Source organism: Malus domestica, chromosome 07 (genome assembly GCF_042453785.1).
Source record: "Malus domestica chromosome 07, GDT2T_hap1".
Taxonomy (NCBI): Eukaryota; Viridiplantae; Streptophyta; class Magnoliopsida; order Rosales; family Rosaceae; genus Malus; species Malus domestica.
In genome coordinates this window covers 32,665,276-32,685,205 of record NC_091667.1, presented here as the reverse complement: position 1 = coordinate 32,685,205, position 19,930 = coordinate 32,665,276, and the positions used below count along the sequence as shown (strand labels likewise).

Genomic DNA, 19,930 nt, shown 5'->3' with positions numbered 1-19,930 from the left:
GAACGGAGAATTGGATGGAATCTCAACATAGAATACAAGGTGGATGAATGAAGTGGAAGAGCGCATTGAGTGTGTTGTGGTGACAGTCGTATGCCACTAAAACTCAAAGAATTTTTTTTATATGATGACAATAAGGCCAGTGCTTTATGGCACGGAATGTTGGTAGTCAAGCATTAACATGTGCAAAAAATGAGTGTAGTGGAGATGAGAATACTCTGTTAGATGTGTGAGCACACAAGAAATGACAGAATTAATAACAAGAATATCCAAGGTAAAGTAAGAGTAACCGTAATTTTAGACAAGATGAGATAAAATCGGTTAAGGTGGTATGGGCATGTGAACCGAAGATTTATAGAGGCTCAGGACAAAATGAGTAGAGAAAGACTTAAGAAGTCTTGGAAAGAGACTTTAAAAAAATACATGGAGTACTTCGAGCTAACAAAAAACTTGGCACAAAACTAAGTGCAGTTGCATTCTAAGATTCATACAGCCAACCCACTTAATGTGATAAGTTTTAGTTGTTGTTATAATGAGTCTGTTGCATGGGATCAACTTATATGACACATGAATATTGTCATTTTGGCATTTTAAGTCTAAAGAAACTTATAAATATCATATGTTGTTACAGAACAATGCGATAGCGGTATACCATCATGAAAGTCCTGTTGCAAAGTAGTTATATAGTTATTTTAAACTACATATCCAAGCACATATCATTTCTATCTCGTCATATGATTTATTTGTATGCTTAATCACGTTTCAGGTAATAAGAAAGATAAACACGATAAAATATAAAACCAATTACAAACACATGTTCTCTCTTCTATTGCACAAAATCAATCAAATCCGAAATTGTAGCCAAAAATAGAATGGGCATGAAAAAGCATGATTTGATGGAAATTAAGGTGTCTCATAAAGTAAATAAAACAGCAGTGATCCTAGTGATTAACATCATTTGCAATCACATAAATTTCATATATATCTATTGCCCAACAAAATTTGTCAATTTAGGAATCCTGAATTAGGTAATCTGCTTTTGTTTTATCTATAACATCACGATCATCATTCATCTGTGCCATTTTTCGGTTCTTTGAATCTTTCCATCATTCATAGAAAAACTGTAGTCACACTTTAATCAATTCGTGCCCACACAACATCATTATGCAGGACCGGCTTTTGTTAAATCATCAATAAATCAGTTTAACCTTTTTCATATCGTGTTTCGTATTATTGAACTGAAGTGACTCGGTTTTATCACAACTTTCGTTTCAAACAAAATAATATACGAATTTTTTAGATGGTTTTCGTCGTCGGAAACGGCGGAACTCGTTTGATAACTATTTGGTTCTTGAATTTTTATTTTTATTTTTTGTGCTAAGGATAGAGTGAGAGTATATTGATCGAGAATGACAAATGAAAAGTGATGAAGGGAGGTAACTATGTAGAATCATAGTAGGGAGAATTGAAGGATATTATATAAAAACAAGACATATTTGTCGATTTGCCTCTCGAACTTGTATAGAGTTGCCAATTTTCCACCTGAACTTTAATTTTAATCAATTACTCTCCTAAACTTTTATAATTAACCAATTTTCTCCTTAAACTTTAATTTAGTCAAGTACCGCCCTGAACTTTATAAAGAGTCATTTTCCTCCTAGCACTAGATTTTAAAATTTTATATCCAATACTCCATCCATCACGCGAACAACACATGACAACTGTATGAGGGCAAAAAGATGATAAATGGATGGATACAAATTGGATTAAAAAAAACTTTTAAAATCTAATGGAAGGGAGAAAATTGACTTATTTATAAAAGTTCATGGAGGTAATAAGCTAAAATTGAAGTTCAAGACAAAAATTAACTGATTATGAAAGTTTATGAAAGTAATAGTTAAAAATAAAGTTCATCTGCTAATTATTAAAACGAATCCCTACTAATTTACACCCACGAGTAGAATCCATTAATTATATATCTTCAATGATCTAGCCACCATGAAAGGTGGCCATAATTTTTATGTGCTAGAGCAATTTAATTTCCACAGACATGGATGTATCATTTGATTTTGGTTAGGTAAGAAGCAGAGAAATTACTCATGCATTACTGCATACATTTCCTGTGGACCTCAATTCTCAAACCAAATAAGATATTTCAACCACCCGAGTAAGGTGCATATATAAATGCCTCACATTTCGCTTCCCTCTTTCTTTTCACATTAGTTTCTTTTCACCGAGAAATTTTCAGTGCGTCAAGAACATGACCTGATACATGAAATATTATAATAGAATTGGTTGGAATTTTTTTTTAAGTTTCCGACGAATTGTATTATTACACATGATATACTAAGGGATGCTTCCAGCACACTGAAAAATCCCTCCCTCTCACCTATTTCTCCCATGAATCCAAGCTAGGCATACACAAAGCATGTATAAATTACTTTCAAATAGAGTTATTGTCCTTCTTTATCATTATTATATTTCGTCATGAACATTTTAAAGAGATTATCAATTAATTTTAAGTTGGATATTTTAAAATCCATATATATATATATATATATATATGATATCATAACGGATTAGTATTTAGCACACATACTCTTGGGCCACCTAATGTAATTAACCAACCGCATATTTAATTTCAAAACATAAATAACTACAAAACCAATTAAAAAAATAAGGTTTTGTGATCTTCATATACAGAAAATGCAACCACCTTTGGAACTTTTTTTGCGTCGACTGTATTTTTACATGTAACCTATCATTTACTTTTACCAAGAAAGCTACAAATGCAGCTATCAATGTCTTAAACCAGAAGCTGTCGGGTACAGGCGTAAAACATACAAAAGTTATGCAACCAACAAATATATCCGAATCCCATAAGCTTCCAAACCACCTCATGTCACGGCAGTTTGGTATATCATCAAAGCATGCAATGCACCACCATTGGCATAAAAACCACCCTCACATCAGTTTCATGTCCTTCTCATCATATTAAGGCCAAGCCCATAGTTTTTGGTGACAGCATAAAAGGTTCATCTTCAAAGTAACTTCTCGAATTCTACAACGAATCATGATCAACTTGTTAATTTCTTACACGATCCGTTAACTCGGTATCAAAAGGCACAAAAATAACAAGCTCTGGTCAACCTGTTAAGGAGTTGAGTCTTTATTGAGTCACTTATTAAGAACCCGATAAGATATCATTTGTTATATCTATACATTAGGTACAACAATTTTTTGCATAATTGTTAACCCGACACAAAATGACACTACATATTATCTTATTGGATCGTTATCGGATCACATGTTAAGAACCCGCGTTATGATAACATGTTTAACATGTCACGACCTATTAAGATAACGGGTATGACACGAAAATAATACAAACACAACAAACATGACAAACATGACTCATTTGCCAGAACTTGGGATGCACTCATCTATCCGAAGAAATTATTTGCTTAACATAATTTTAATATGTTCAATCTAACTGTTCAAATACCGATGCATTCCATCCACTAGTGTACTGTAGGAGAACTCGGAACTTTCTCCCACCTAACGCACCCCGAAGAATCATAGACCTCCTTGTCTCTCTCTCTCTCTAACTTAGCTTTGTTGTTGGATTTTAAATGTGCTATATACACACACTATACCTGAAAGAATGCCATACATGCAGACTGATATACATATATACCTCTAGCTATTGGTTTATCTTATCGTCTATGGCTTCGTACGTGAAATGATTTTGTGGGCTGTTTGCATGTGTAAATGTACTGTATTGCACGATCCCTTATGTCTCTTACGAGATTTCCATCACAATTCAATCGTCCTATTCATTATTACAACTTTAATGAAAGAAATATTTACGGACTGAAATCTTAGATTTTGTCGATGTGCCTATAGACGATTCACAATCTTTCATGACATATGTATAATCTCATGTCATAAGTTTTATCAAATTAACAGTTCACAATTGTTAATACATGACCTACCATAATAGTCTTTTATGACTAGTGGCGGATTGAGACCTAGGTGGTCCAAGATCATTCGGAGTTTAAAAAATATACATGTGAAGGTTTTTTGATGATTCTCTAAATGTTTGGTACGAGACATTTTGTGCCCATTAAGTGCTTGATAAAATACCTCTTACATGTTGCGTTGACAACACTTTTCAAATTACCTCAATATCAATAGCACTCATCAGATTGCTTCGTCAAATGATAATATCAATTAATATATGCGTAACTTAGTTTGACTGATAATAAGCTCATCAAGTATTCGATAAAATGCGTCAGTGAATAACCTGAAATTTTTTTTTCACGATTCGCGTTCCGTTTCTATCTAAAAACTTTATCACCTTTTAACGGTTACATAACCTATAAATCTACGATGGATTGGGTAAATTTACCTTTTACGATTTACATTTACCATGAGACACTTAAAAGGAAGAGGTCATAAATAAAACAAATAAACTGTCATTTCATCCGCAAGTAGCAACACGAGAGGTTGGTCGGAAAAGATGAAGAGAAAATGATAGAGTGCGATTGCATGGAATTGGGCCAACATGCAGCTTGGAGAAAGTCCAAAGACCTACCCTTAACCCAATAAGAAAGCGCGTTACTCACACGTGCATTGACGAAAGTGCAACTGCGTTCGGGCCGAACAAGTAACCCGTCTTCCCGCGCAAAATGAGACCCCAAAGACTCCGCGGCTCTGTATCGACGGCGCTCGATCGGCGCGCGGCGGGCACGTCGAGGGAGAGAGAGTGAGAGACACAAGGTCTCGGCGCATGCGCTTTCTGTGTGTTTTGGTTTGGCTTGGCTAAACAAAGTCCTCTTTGAGCTGAGCGTCACGTCTGATTCAACGGTGCCCCCACACGCATCTGCTGGGCCCCATCCTTCCGGTCGCTCTCGGTCTCAGCGGTACGATTAAGTCTGACTCATGATTAGGAGCCGCGCAATTCACTCCGTGATTTCCAAATAGCCATTTTCCCTCCTCGCTCTCTCTCTCTTGGTTCCAAATTATGTACTGTGAATCTGTGATCGTATACTTTTGACTTGTTTGTTAAACTTGTAAGTCAAGTGAGAATTCGACGACATTTTCATGTATGATATACGGCGAATAAATGAATGGAGGATTGAATGTATGGTTAAGAATTTACCTATCAAGAATTTATCGATTTCCCTTCTTTATGATTGATATATTGGTGTATGTAGTACACATAAATGCATATTTCTGCAAGTTGCAAGGAGTATGTATTCCTATAGTCATCTTGACGTGGTGATGTGAGAAAATATCTCGCATTAGAAAGCAAGAAATTTTGCAGATTTGTACGAAGTTGCACCCGCGCTTTCCTTAGGCTTACTCATGTATGAAGCATTGCGTTGTACATGTTACACATCAACCAGTTACAATGTTCATGTCCATAGACCTCAGACTTTAATAGTGTATACAGTAGGCTAAGAAAGGCTATTATCATAATTTTGAAGGAAAATTCCAATCGAAAGGATTGTCCTTTGGTAAAATCCCTAGTGGTTTGAGTACATACATACATACATACATACCTACATATATATATATATATATATATATATATTTTAGTGGTTTGAGTACATATTTATTTTGTAAAGGATAATGGTCATCGTATGATCCTTAATGGCTGTTTCTCCCTCGTGGTCCTAACTGATCATGGGTGAAATATGTAGTGCACCTCCAAACAAATAAGTTCAAACGAAGATCTCAAAAGATAAATGACCGTCAAATTTTATCAAGATAATCCAACATATTTAAAGGGAATATCTAAAAGCAAAACGCTATTCATAGACAGACATATATAACATATTTAACCTGGCTAAAAGAGTGTGTGAGAAGATAAAAAAAAGTGTAAAGAACACTACCCCTATGTTATATATTTAAGTAAAAGAATTTGACGGGCATTTATTTTTAGATCGATGCACATTTGAGAAGTGATAAAATTTCTAAACAGTCAAACTCTATGTATCCATGCAGATGAAGATATGTACATGGCTAGGTAGCAGATAATTACAGGGGTATGGACCAATATCTACCAATTAGACCATCTCCAACCGAACGAGGGTCAGAGGACTCGTTTTAGCCCTCTGGCCATCCAAGATATTAATGTTTTAATGAACAGTACATGACCATATTTACCTTCATCTCCAACCGAGGGCCAAAGGGCTCGTTTTAGCCATGTCACCAAAAACAATCTCCAACCGAGGACCAAACATAATTTATTATTTAAATTATATGTTATTTAATGTTGTTTCATGTTACTTAATTTAATTTAATGTTGTATAATGACTTAGGAAGTTATAGGAAAAAAAAATAGAATTTAAAAAAAAATTAAAATTTTTTGTAAAAAAAGAAAAGAAATAAAAGTGCCTACCATTCCTGTCGGATATAACCGACATGAATAAATACAATGCTGTCGGATATAACCGACAAGAATAATGAAAATTATGGCCACCCAGGCCTGACTGGCTGGCTAAGTTGGACCAACCAGTTGGCCCTTTGGCCATTTTTTGTTCAGTAGGGCTCACAAACCCTTTGGCCTAGTCCTTGGTTGGAGACGGTTTTCAGACTATTTTAAACCCTTCTGACCTTTTGGACCATTTGATTGGAGATGATCTTACCTCTGGCTGGTTCAAACAGTATTGGCTGGAGCCCGCGTGTTGAGACTTGAGAGCCTTTGATAAGAGAAGCATCAACTAGCAACTAGCAACTAGTACTACTTATTCAGACCCTGTTGCATTATTCATCTCTTTACAAATATTACATTACCAACATCCATCATTATTAATGACGACGACACATACACACAGAGAGAGAGAGAGAGAGAGAGAGAGAGAGAGAGGACCACCCAGCTTTGATCTTTGATGGACCTCATCACCATCACCATATATCTGGATTAACCTTACACTTTATTCTATTTTGTCTACCAATTTCTAGATCTTTGTCAAAGTTTCAAGATAAATATTTTTTGAATAATGCTAGGTAGATCAAATTTGATTAGATACGTAAAAGATTTGGACTCGAGATGCAATAGGTTGAAGAGAAAAACTCTATTCACTGAAACAATCCAGCATATTCAGAATGAATATCTAAAACGTATGAATTGCATGGTTTCTGGAAACTGGCAGAGTAATTGTGTACGTGAAGAACCGCATGCATATTTATTCTTATATATGAAGGGTTTAAATTTGTGGGGAAGACATATGACAGAAGAGTGGGGATGGGAATGAGATGAGGCTGTGAGTGCCTGAGCAAAGGACAACGAACCAGCTTGGATATATAACTTGTGATATCGACTATGTTGGCTTCACTACTTGCTACCACGTAGGCAACCACCTCCAAGCTTTTTACTCCGTGCCTCGGACGGTCGATCGATCGGACCACACTACTGATCTACTGCCTTCCTAGCTTTCCTCAAATAAGATAAGATAGGAAATAACGCTGGGATATTCGACATACACATAACTATGTTCCAAATAGATTAAAAACCCTAACTTGTAATTAAAATATAGTTATAAACCCTAATTTATAATTACGTTCAAAAGAGATAAGAACTCTATGTTATAGCGTCGAAAAATGTTAAAATTCGATAGTTCGTCGTTGGAACGCTTTTTTAAATCTTGAAATAGGGTGTTTGTGAATTGCAACGCTAAAGTTGTAGCTAGCATGCTGGTCGATTTGGACAGTCCTCTCCTCTATTTGAAGCTCGATCGAATTTATTTGAGTTTTAGAGCTTTTTTGCCGCGCTTTGCAAATAAAACCCAGGAACGCATAAAGGACTGAGATCAAATCTGATTAGATGACGACATAAATCATCATGATGCCCCTGTGCCACGTCTGACGTACTCGGGCCCCACCCGTCTCTCCAAGTCTTCGCTTTTAAAAATCTATCTGTCCTCCATTACCCGCAAACCAATGGCCCCTCCCTCCTCTCCCAAACATTTTTCTTTTCTTTTCTTTTCTTTCCTTTCGCAAAATAATTATTAAATTAATTTTTAATATTTAGTATAATTTTATTTATTCCTATATATACCCCTCACAGCGACAAAACCAAACACTCGTGACTTCTTCCCACCCCACACTCTCACTCCACCCACTTCCAGTAAAATTCAAAAAATGCCCCAGCACCGCCGTACCGGCTGGCTTACTCAGCCACCGGCTCCGGTGCTCCTTCTCACCCTACTCACCCTCTTCCTCTCCACCTGCCCAGCAATCGCATGGCGCCCCTGGCCCGACCTCAAACACAACACCTCCGACCTCCTCGGAGACAACAAAAAATTCGAAGGCTCCTCCGAATTCGTTAAACTGCGCTACCACATGGGCCCTGTCCTAACCGCCAACATAACCGTCCACACAATCTGGTACGGCACGTGGCAGCCGGCCCAGAAGAAGATCATCCGCGAGTTCATCAACTCGATCTCCGCCGTCGGCTCCAAACGCCCCTCGGTCGCCGGGTGGTGGAAGACCGTACAGCTCTACACCGACCAGACCGGCGCGAACATCTCCCGCACGGTCCGTCTCGGCGCCGAGAAAAACGACCGGTTTTACTCCCACGGTAAAACCCTGACTCGCCTCTCGATACAGTCCGTGATCAAAAGCGCCGTAACGACCAAAACGAGGCCGTTACCCGTCAATCCCCAGAGCGGGCTCTACCTCGTGCTGACATCCGATGACGTGTACGTCCAGGATTTCTGCAAACAGGTGTGTGGGTTCCACTACTTTACCTTCCCCGCCCTCGTCGGATACACTCTGCCGTACGCGTGGATTGGAAACTCGGCCAAATTGTGTCCAGGTACGTGCGCGTACCCGTTCGCCGTACCGGATTACATCCCGGGTTTAAAGCCGTTGAAGTCACCTAACGGTGACGTGGCAGTCGACGGGATGATAAGCGTTATCGCGCACGAGATTGCTGAGCTGGCGAGCAACCCGTTAGTTAACGCCTGGTACGCGGGTCAGGACCCGAGTTTTCCTGTCGAGATTGCCGATCTCTGCGAGGGAATCTACGGTACGGGAGGGGGCGGGTCGTACACGGGTCAGCTGTTGGACGACCACGATGGCGCCACGTACAATATGAATGGGATCCGACGGAAGTTCTTGGTTCAGTGGGTTTGGAGCCACATTTTAAATTACTGTACCGGACCGAATGCACTCGATCAGTAAAACTTTCGGGTTTTTACGGTTATATTCCCTTTTTTACCTTTGTTTCTATTTATGGTTTGTTTTTGTTTTAACTTTGTTGGGTTTTTTTTGGCGGGTTTGGGTCTTTGGGTCCGTGCTGTTGACAAAGCCTTGTCCTTTTGTTGATGCATGATTAGTTAAGGTAGGTAAGTTCGTTAATTATTGTAATAATGATATATATATTTTGTATACTGGTTTTGTATACAAATAGCTCTACTCTTTTTACGTATTTTCTTAATTTTCGATTGTTGGATCAAATAAATTAAAAAAGATAAAAAAATATAGATTAACAAAGAATATGTAGAAGGTAATAATAAATTTGTAATTAGCATCACCGATTAAATTAGATGTTATTGCAAAAGCCGAAAGACTGAATAGATATTTTAGGACAATATTTTAGCTCGAACGTGTCAACTTATACTATATTTTAATGTATAAGATATTTGGAAGCAAATTATAAATTTTTTTTGAAAACCCATAACTCTTTACGTGTACTCTTCTATTTGGTACGTGCTCGAATAGAAGAGGACGTGTGTTATAATATTACTTCTTCTGATTGAATAGAGATAGGGTATTGATCTGTATGACCTAAAAGATTTCTTTGGCTAGGTCTTATCCAATATCACAATGACCATTTAGTTTAGTGGCACTCGACTATTTGGTCGAGAAAATTTTATATTTGTGTCACATGAGTCCGGAAGTGTAAATTGGATATTAAGTTGTAAGTCATTCGAGCATTGTAAAAGTTCAAAATATTTTAGAATCACACGAAAAAAAGTAGACGCAGAAGATTTGAACTCATAGAGCTGAGACTACAAAATGTATAATACCTAATAAAGTAGTAGTACTATGGGTTTTGTGTACTCAGCTCGATGTATTTAGTGCTCATTACTTGTGATTATTAGGTTTGGTGGACTTTCGACCGACCTCTGCCTTGTGCCCTAGTGAGAGTCTTAATTCATACTGGTTTTCGAAATGCTGTCTTATTAAATTGATTTGGTGTGAAAAATTGAAAACTAGTAGATTGAAAAGCATCTGATTATTCTTGCTCTCAATTGTGTGGGTTTTGCTTTGGTGAGGTTTTCATGTTCGGAATTTAAGAACATAGAGATTCAGATCATTCATTTTAAATTTAGTGACCGCCGTTTGACTATCGCGATAGACCACTTCACACAAATTAAGAGTCTGAATCTTTCTCTCTCGCTTTAACAATCCAGATTTCCTGATTCTTAGATTCTGAACACAGAAATCTGAATAGAATCTTGATTCTTCTTGAGGGTGGATCTCGATTCTTTATGAAGGTGATTGTGATAACTACAACAAAATATTTGACAATAATTGTTCATCCACTTTTTAATTTCGAAATTATTGTTTCCATCTGCCCTTTTTTTTCTTTCTAAATTCCACTTTCATCATTACACAGGTTAAGTGCACATAATTATAATTAATTGCCACATTTTTTTAATTAACCCATCAAACTATTTCCTATATTATCATAGCTTTTGTGATTTCACCATAGGATAGACAAGATAATAGGCCCTACATCCATGATTTACTTTATATGTAGGGTTTGTGTATTAGAAATAACAACTTTAATCTCCTAATGATAATCGTTATTTGAAACTGATGGAGATGGAGTGTAATGCATAAGAACTCGCCCTTTGAGAAGGGAACAACATGATGAAACAACTCCTCAGTTTTCGGCCGTCAAATTAGATGAATTGAAGAAGATCAAATGACAAAAATTAACATAAGGTATGTGAGAAGTAAAAATGGATGTGTAGATAGTACAATCCGACCACTTGGCACGCCCCATTTTAGTCGAGTTACCCAAATAGACCCGTAAAAAAATATATGAAATTCCAGATTGTGAAAGAACCTTATATTTATAATATGGTAACTCCAGCTATTCGATTGTCAAATCAACCTACAATAATCTCAAGACAAAATGAGCCAAATATTCATGTGAACCCTACACAAGCTGCCTTTTGTACATGTATGTTGTAACCTTACAAGAGTTTCAACCTAACCTTATACTGAGGAACAATCAAAATGCTTGCGTGGTGTACATATTGGATATCAAATTTAAAGGACCCCCTCCGAAACATGCAATAAAATCTCCAACGTGAATGCATCACTTGATTTGGTAAAGATCGATTTCATTGCCATCCACCACGAGACTCGGATTCATAAATTTGGGAACGAAATGAAAGTTCGATCGGTTGCTTTCATAATGTTTTTGGGCGCATGTTTAAAGCATGCATGTCATCCATAGACAACTATACCTGTGCATTTCATTTCATGAAAACACTTTTGGCTCACTATATTTTTTCCTCTTTCGGGTCCCACCTTTAACTACTCTCCTTTCGATTTTCCTCTCAGTTGAGATTCTTTCCAGATTTTTGTGTTCGGAACCTTAAGATCCGAACATTTGTGCTGTTGGGAAGAGTAAGATAAAAATATCTGGATTCTTATTTTGTGAAATAGGTTAATAAGAATCACGAAATTTAAAATAAGTGATTTATATCTTCGAGTCTAGTTGGTTACGAACATAAAAATTTGTAGAGAATCTCAGCTCATTTCTTAGGTTAACTTGATAGGGGTTTGAGCCACGAGGCTTCTGATGTAAGAGTCCCTTTTTTATTTTTATATTTTTTGAAAAATTTAAGATTGCATGCTTTATGAAAATCTTCAATAAAAAGAGCCTAAAGAGGGGGACATCTTGTTGTGTACTCGAACGAAACAAAGGCAGAGGTGACAGGTGAAGGTGAGAGGGCACCAATCCATCGACCAAAGCTGCCGCTTTCTGTTTTGTGTTTCCACACTCTTAACTTGCCCACCAAGATCTCCAATTTGACTGGGGAGGGAGCTCCAATCTATTTGTGTTTAAAACTTCTAAGAATTGAACACCAGCTTTTGTGTAGTGTATAGAAAGTTACTTGCAATTGGGACGAAAATGTAGTGTTATGTTTTAAGCTTATTACGCTTCACCGCATGTGTTTGAAACGGTATAACTTATTAACATATTGTTACGTAGTTGGTTTAGGATATCATTTTCTTGGCATCCTAGTTCCGCACAAGTTCTTTTCGTAGTGTTGGGTTTTAAGATGAAATCAATTATAAGAAGAGTTTACTACGTTTAACCACTCACTTCTTAGTTGTTGATTTTTAATTATAAATTTGTGTTAGTTTCATAATAAAAAGTCTCGCATGTATCAACGGTTAAGAATTACACGCGCCTTCGCACAATAAATCTTAACATTTTGCTATTGACATGAATAATTTAATAGTAAAACGATACTACGAAGCGTCTCATCCCATTTCCAAGTTTTAGCAGTCAAAATTATGCTTTTGGATAAAAAAGAGGAAAAACAGCTGGAGGCAAATTGTCTGCCCTCCTGTTATGATGTCATTTCCATCATCTCCTATTTGTGCAGTCACGGTTAAATCACATCAACATTTTATATTCTTATTGCTTTTTGTTTTATTATCTTTATAAAAAAAATTAATATAAAATATTGATGTGGCTTAACCGTGACCGTACAAATAGAAGAAGATGAGAAGAGCATCTGCCTCCAAAACAGCTGGCTCTCACTCTTATCTGCGTCAACTTGCAAATTGAAAAATCCAAACTTTAAGGACATAATTACAATTTTGCCCTGAAAAATATAGGATGATTAGGATCCACAGTAGTACTTAACATTTTGATTAGTTTAATCAAGATTTTGAAACATGATTAATTTAAAAGAGGCAGCGGCGCCTGCAGCACGACCTTTGACTTTTAAGTGTTTTAGTGTATAAAATATGTCCCAACTTTTTTATGCTTTTGCTTTGTTTTTTAATCCCTAATCAGTGTTCTCATCTTAGGGTTCCCAGTGCATAATTTATTACAAGCTCTAGTTAATTTGTCGTGTTTATTTTCAAATATGATACGCCGATGCAGTTTTGTAGACGTGAATTATGTCATGTCATTGTATATGTCCGTTCATTCTCGGTTAGAATTTTCCTCACGGTTGATTCATATACAAATTAGGGCAGATGAGTCAAGCTATGTAAGTTGGGTTCTCTTGAGTTATTACAAGGGAAGCGATTTAGGAGAGATTTTTCAGTGTGCTCAGAACACGGAACGGAACACCACATGTCATTTTACACGTGGAGGAATTTTTTTTTTTTCAAGTGTCTCTCCGATTGCATAATTACATGTGATATTTCGCTCTGTGTTTCAGGCACACTAAAAAATCTGTCGGATCTAGAGGTGGAGATCATTGAGTTGTCCATATTGATTAGAATTTAACGAAGAATAATTAGAAGAGGGGGACCACAAAGCTCATTTCCATCTAATTCTCACACAAATTTGATTGAGCCAACTGCCACGCGGCTAATCAATGATTGGGTGGTGGTCCTCTTGCCGAAAATTGACACTAGATCCTCTTTGGAGGAAACTGGATCCTCTTCCGAGCTTAGGATGTGAATCTTTATGAGCAGCCCATCCAGACCGTTTCAATTTGATTAAATGGCTGCAATTATTATAACTTTTAAATGAATCCTCTGTTTGGAGTCATTGGATCAAATTTCAACGGTCCGGATGAACTGCTCTGGAGGATCCTCATCCTGAGCTCAGGAGAGGATCTAGTTCCCTTTTTAGAGGCAGCTGGAATAGGACCCCCTCTAAAAAATCATGTAAACTCCAAACATTGTGGATTGATCAAAGCTAGAAGTGATTCTCATACTAAGAGATGCTCTCACACAACTAAGTTTTACTCCAGTGACGTTACCATTTAATAAACGCTTGTAACGTATTTCAAAGGCGCATTACAAGTCTCATAGATAATTATCATACGATGAATTAGCGACATGAGAGAATCTCTCAAGATGAGAAAAACTTGCACGAAACAGATTCTTCTATCTCTCTTATCGGGTGAGTCACGTGACAGAGATAGAGTGAGTTGATACGGTATGGTTCCTTTAATTTGACTAGTGAAACAGTAAATGTTACTTCAGTAAATAATGGCGTTAGTTATGTATAAAGTACCCCAAAAGTTAAGTGGATTAGAACTCAAGAGTCAAATATAAGAAGGAAAAAAGTACTGTTAGAACAACGACCGGAGGTCCTACTCCAAGTGACTATACCGGCAACGGCGAGCGTCTTTTGTGCACGGCAGCCATGGACGGCGATCGCCTTTTTCCAAATCATTAGCATAAACATAAACTGTCCAGTTGCCTGTCTCATTCTCTCTACCTAACCAAAGACATGGATTCAAACAGAGATTAATGAAGTTTCTTCTTCACTTAAGAGACTGACTAAATGGTTATACCTCATCCGAAAAGATCGTAGACCGCCTTAAGTTGATATAATCACAGAAAATAGGGTGTCCCGGGGTTTGTAAAGTGGACTTAAGTTGATATAATCACAGATCTCACAGTGAACCGTGACAAGCACAATTACAATTCACTGGTGGGAAAAGTGCTTTTCAGTCACTGAGTTCATGACCAACTTAATGAATATCTATCTTAAGATGAGGGCCCATAGACAAGTGGAATGGCTACAACACTGCAATATGGAAGAAGAGGAGGAAGTGTAAGCAGATCACAAACAAATAATCCATTCAGGAGGATGACAGGATGAAAGACTGAAATTTGCACGAGATAGTCGGCCCTTTTCTAATGCTAAGCAATACAAGTAAAAGGCACCGCGAGATGATAGGAAGGGCAAGAGCACAGGGTCAAGCTGGTGTGTAACATACGATTATGTACGGAATCTGTCATGAGCTGGATAGTCCAGTTACAGGACAGGTCCTTCACTCACGAGGGTTCTCCTCGATAGGGTGTGAGACCCATGTGATCCAACGGTCTACCTGTTACTGAACTTATGCTATATCACTTTTTAAAAGCAACATCGTTCCAAGTATAGCTTGTAGAAATTAATGAAGGGATGGATCAGAGAACTGCTTTAAGGAACAAACGGAAAGCAGTTTGCGATTTTTTAGCTAATTCATCTTCCTATAAACCATGAAAGCACTACAAGTACAGCCTTAAAAAGCTACTGAATTGTCCCCTCATATACCTGAAAGTTTGTATCTATGCAAAGTAAATATCATTTCTGACCTTTAAGTTCCTCATTCTGCAGATACTTCACCACTCCATATCCAACACTTCCAGCAACAAACAAGCCGACTGTCGGCGTAAAAGATGGATATAAATACTTGACAAGGAACTTGTCCCAATCTTCTGGCAGGAAGCCTGAAATGAAAACGAACAAATTATTCACAATATGAAGAAAACACAAAGCATACCTTAACGAATCAATTATAGAAATAACTTGCATGATTTTATTATATCCGAGCGTTTTCCTCAACATTCAAGGAATAGATCATAATGGATAATGTACTGCTTTTTGAGATATGTGAAGAAAGGATGCATTAATACTTCTTTAATAGGAAGGTTCAGCTGATTATATTATGCTCCAAAGGGAATGTGTTTATGAGGTTGGATTCTCAATAGAGAAGTCTGGGACATGTTTGGGTTAAAACTTAAATTTTGGACTTGGGGGAAGTTGGCCCAAAAAGAGAAAGAAAAGCCCGAAGTTAGCCGAAGTCCAGAAGATAGGAAAAGCCGTTTCTGACTAGGTGCAGACCATGCAGACTACTTGCTTACCTACCCAAAAGCCAAGTGGTATAGACCAGCCAGCTATACAGCCCAAAAAGTACTTTTAGATGGCAGTACAAATAAAATAGCTGATGATTCACTACCCTTCAAATTGCATTCGGGCAAGATTGTTGCTACAGGATGCCAAGCCAAGGTGTCTATAAAAGGAGCAGGAGAGGTCAGAATCAAGGACACTCAAACAAACAAATACAAGCACAAACTCTGCTCAAAGCTAGATTTGCCTTCAAAACGAAGCTGTAGTCATCCCAAGCCTTCATCCCTTTCGGGATAAACCTTTTGTAATAGCTCTGCTACCCTGCTCAACTCTTGCTGTAGTATCGATTCCTCCTGTAAACTCACCTCCCTACCCTTTTTCTAAGCTTTCAAACCTCTTGCAAGACGATCAGCCTTGCCCGACAAGGTTAAACCTTGCCCGACCCTCTTTGTTTTTGTCTGTGCATTCATTAGCCTAGCAATATGTTGTATACTACAAGTTATATCCAAGTTATTTCTAGTAATATGGCTATCAAAAGATTCTCTCAGTGCTTAGATCCGATTTGAATATGTCTCCACAATTCAAGTCAGATCTAAGTTCTAAGCCCTCGGGCATATAAGATTTGATCACCCTAAAAGTCCTTGGCCTCAAGGCATAAAAAAGAACCTGATGTGGACTTAACCCATCAACTACAAGCTTTGATAACAAGAAGTCCGAAGTTACTTGGGGCGCAAGTAATTGACCTGTCACTTAGTTTTATTGCTGTGATATTATGATTACCATATAACGTTCAGGGACAGGATGAATTCTGATGGGAAGCCTCAAGGCCTACACCTAAGGCCCCATAAAGGCACCTATTTGGATTCATCCTGTTTCTCGGGCAAGAACATTGAGAATGGAAGGGGTTATAATGGGAAGCCTCAAGGCCTATTCAAGGCCCCGCAAAGGCACATATTTGGATTCATTATGCTCTTTAAGTTCAGGTAATCAGAAGTATGATGGTTATAAGATCTACATAACCAAGAAAAGGAACCTTATATGTTCAAATACTAAGTTAGTTATTTATGGGAAGCCTCAAGGCCTATACCTAAGGCCCCACAAAGGCACCGGTCAATAACTAACATAGTCTTTCGAATATATAATTAAACTCAAACATCCGTTCTACATCTGCCATACTGAAGATGGCAGTGGCACGCCTAAACACTTATAAGTTAATCTTGATCGTGAGCCTCAAGGCCTACACCTAAGGCCTCATGAAGGCACCTTTCAAAGTTAACTCTATCCTTCTCTTTCAACCTTGCCCGACAAGCCCGCCAGTAAAGCAGGAGCCCGACAGAAAAGCATCAACCGGCGCCAAATCTCTCGGGGAGCTGTGTGCTCGTCGGACAGGAAGCATTCCCCAACGAACAGGACACAGAACCTTTGTCATTTGGAAAGCTATGCCCATTAATATTCTATATCTTATGTGACTAATAGTTCATAGTTGGAAGATTCCACAAAGAGGATATAAATGGTCTTTCTGTGCAAACTCTTTCCAATAGATGATATTCTTAATAACTTGTTAGTTTTTCCTATAGTACTTGTTACTATTATGATGATAAATACGAAAGTTCCGATTATAATGAATCCTATAGTACTTGCTGTATTTTGATTATCCAAACACATAATATATAATTATAAATGTTATTACAGCTATGATTATGGTAGAAATACTTGTACCATAATCGGGATAACATCTATATCATGCATCTTATAATAGGTGTTTAGTTATTATTATAGTAACTGTCACTATTACAACACACAAAGGCTCCTTTAAGGATACATCTTACGATCTGTGGGGTTGGATCCATAATTGCGATACATGTTACGATCTGGATCTTCTTCTGACGAGCTGGAGACGGCTCTTGATTTGAGGGAGAGTTATTTCTGGTATTCTCATAAGGCTCTGAATGTTTTTTGGAGTAGCGTAATCTTCTCCTCCAAGGATCTCAACTGCCCTCATAAATTTCCTATGTAGGTCTGGTGTCCATGAAAGTCTTTCGCATGGGCGAGTGACTGTGGTTGTTGTTGGGCGAGTGACTGTGGTTGTGGTTCTCCTCTGATATATTGTTTCTTCAGGGTAACTCCGATGCTCAAACCTCTTGACTGATCGTGAATTCCGATATTCTGAAATAGCTCCAAATCTCTCGTTAGTTACTTCGTGTGCTGCATCTGTGTAGAAATTCTCAACTTGTTCAAATTCTTCCCATGTTTCTTCCACATATCTATCCATATTTCTGCTAGAGCTTGCTTCAAACTTGTTTTTCATGGTTGATCCCTGAAGTTAATAATGAGGGATGATACTGAAGGTATATTTATACTACCTATAAAGCAATTTTAATAGTTGTAAAGTTGATTTCTTAATCCCGAAGACTTGCTTTTTTTTTTTCTTTTTTTTTTTTTTTTTTTCCCGAAGACTTGCTTTATACTTTGGTAACAATACATATTGTCAATAGTATTGCTATTGTATTCCAAATTATTAATCCTTTGATGAATGCAGTATTTATTAAGATGAGTAAAATCTTTTGTTTCAATCTTGCTTCAATCTTTTGTTTTTGCCATCTATACAATCTTGGTTCGGATGAGTAATCATGTTCTTGTATAGTCTCAAAATTTGGGTCTTGTTTATAATGCTCTTTAAATTCGTCTTGTAATTGATCTAGATATTTTTCAAATTTTAATTCATTTCTGATGTTGCAACAGGTAAAGAACCTATTGCTCTGATACCAGTTAAGGTCGGGGTCGAGTTTTCGATTCCAGTGTTGGCCATACTGAGGGTTCCACCACGCTTCCCTCGCAACTCTGATTCTGGTAATTTGTTGGTTTCATTTTCCCATTTTGTAGGAATTAGCTGCGCACTGCTATTTGTGTCAAATTTTGATTCTAATAATGCAGTTATGGTATGTTTGCGTAATAAGACATATGGTGGTTTGGGAGTGAGGTGCTTAAAAAAAAAATGCATCCATGAAAAAAAGCTGTGAGGTGTTTGGTAAACTGAAAAAAATGAGCTTATTTTTTAAGCTGTTGTGAGAATAAGTTGAAATCAAAGGAAAAAGCTGAAGTTGCTATTTGCAGCTTTGGAAAACTGGCTTTTTTTTAAAGGAAAACTAATGAAAAGGGTTTGAAAACTTTGAGTTTTAATGATAAGGGCAAAATAGAGGGTAAAATAAATAGTACCATGATTGACTATTTAGTGTAAAAATATGGTTTTTCGTTAAAGTGAACAGTAACATGTGCTTTTTGTTAAAGTTCATTTTTTTTAAAGCACACGGAGCTACAGTGCTCCTTTAATGAAAAGACCCACCATCATACTGTTTTTTTTTTTGGTTTCATTTTCCCATTTTGTAGGAATTAGCTGTGCACTGCTATTTGTGTCAAATTTTGATTCTAATAATGCAGTTATGGTAGGTTTGCGAAATAAGACATAGTCTTTTGTGATGGAAGATATCCACCGAATTCTAATTGAAAACAGAATTCAATATCGACCGAACCAAACAATTCGACAATTTAAACGACTCCTACAAATTCAACCAAATGCTTACAAAAAAAAATCCAATCTCTACAAAATACCCAACAAAATTTTCACATATTTCGCATCAAGTCAATCACAACGAATGCAAAGGTTCAAGCAATCGTACCCGATGCGGCGAGAATAAGGCCTTGGGCTAGAATAACACCGCCGAGCCCCAACCATCTCTTTGGCCTTAGCCTCATCTTCCTCAGAATAAAGCAGGAGCTTTTCCACCGGCGACCTCCGAATCACCGCAGCCCTGTTCCCTTTCTTCTTATCAGCGGCGGGTTTCGCGTTTGGCTTGGCAGGGACCTGGGTGGCCTCGGCGGCGGGTTTTGAGGGCTCCGATGGCGTCTGGGACTTCACTGTGAAATGGGTTCCGGTTGAAATGTGAAGCAGAGGAGGAGTGTGAGGAAGATGATGATAATAGGGTTTGGTGGTGAGAGAAGAGGGACTCTGAATTAGCGCCATTTTCAGTTTAGTTCGTTAGTAGAAGATTTGCCTCATTTTTGCTCCTTTTGTGTATTTTC

General features: G+C 37.6%; 2 protein-coding genes across 4 annotated transcripts; one reads left to right on the top strand and one right to left on the bottom strand.

Annotated features, from left to right (window-relative positions):
- The first annotated feature begins 7,947 nt into the window (after positions 1–7,947).
- On the top strand, positions 7,948–9,435 carry LOC103439652 (protein EXORDIUM-like 3). The gene has a single exon (XM_008378228.4). It carries the CDS (start codon positions 8,149–8,151, stop codon positions 9,190–9,192), a length of 1,044 nt encoding a protein of 347 aa, XP_008376450.1. The 5' UTR covers positions 7,948–8,148; the 3' UTR covers positions 9,193–9,435.
- A 5,674-nt stretch (positions 9,436–15,109) lies between these two features.
- LOC103439651 (protein LPA2) lies at positions 15,110–19,930 on the bottom strand. 3 transcript variants are annotated; one of them, XM_017333303.3, is made up of 2 exons: positions 19,528–19,915; positions 15,110–15,450 (listed from the first exon to the last, which is right to left on the bottom strand). In XM_017333303.3, exons 1-2 carry the CDS (start codon positions 19,869–19,871, stop codon positions 15,327–15,329), a joined length of 468 nt encoding a protein of 155 aa, XP_017188792.1. In that variant the 5' UTR covers positions 19,872–19,915; the 3' UTR covers positions 15,110–15,326. The 3 variants fall into 3 exon arrangements, 2 of the variants coding, with proteins under 2 accessions (XP_017188792.1, XP_070681572.1); XR_011583159.1 differs by lacking the exon at positions 15,110–15,450 and adding an exon at positions 17,496–18,167 and having other exon boundaries at positions 19,528–19,877; XM_070825471.1 differs by lacking the exon at positions 15,110–15,450 and adding an exon at positions 18,257–18,747 and having other exon boundaries at positions 19,528–19,930.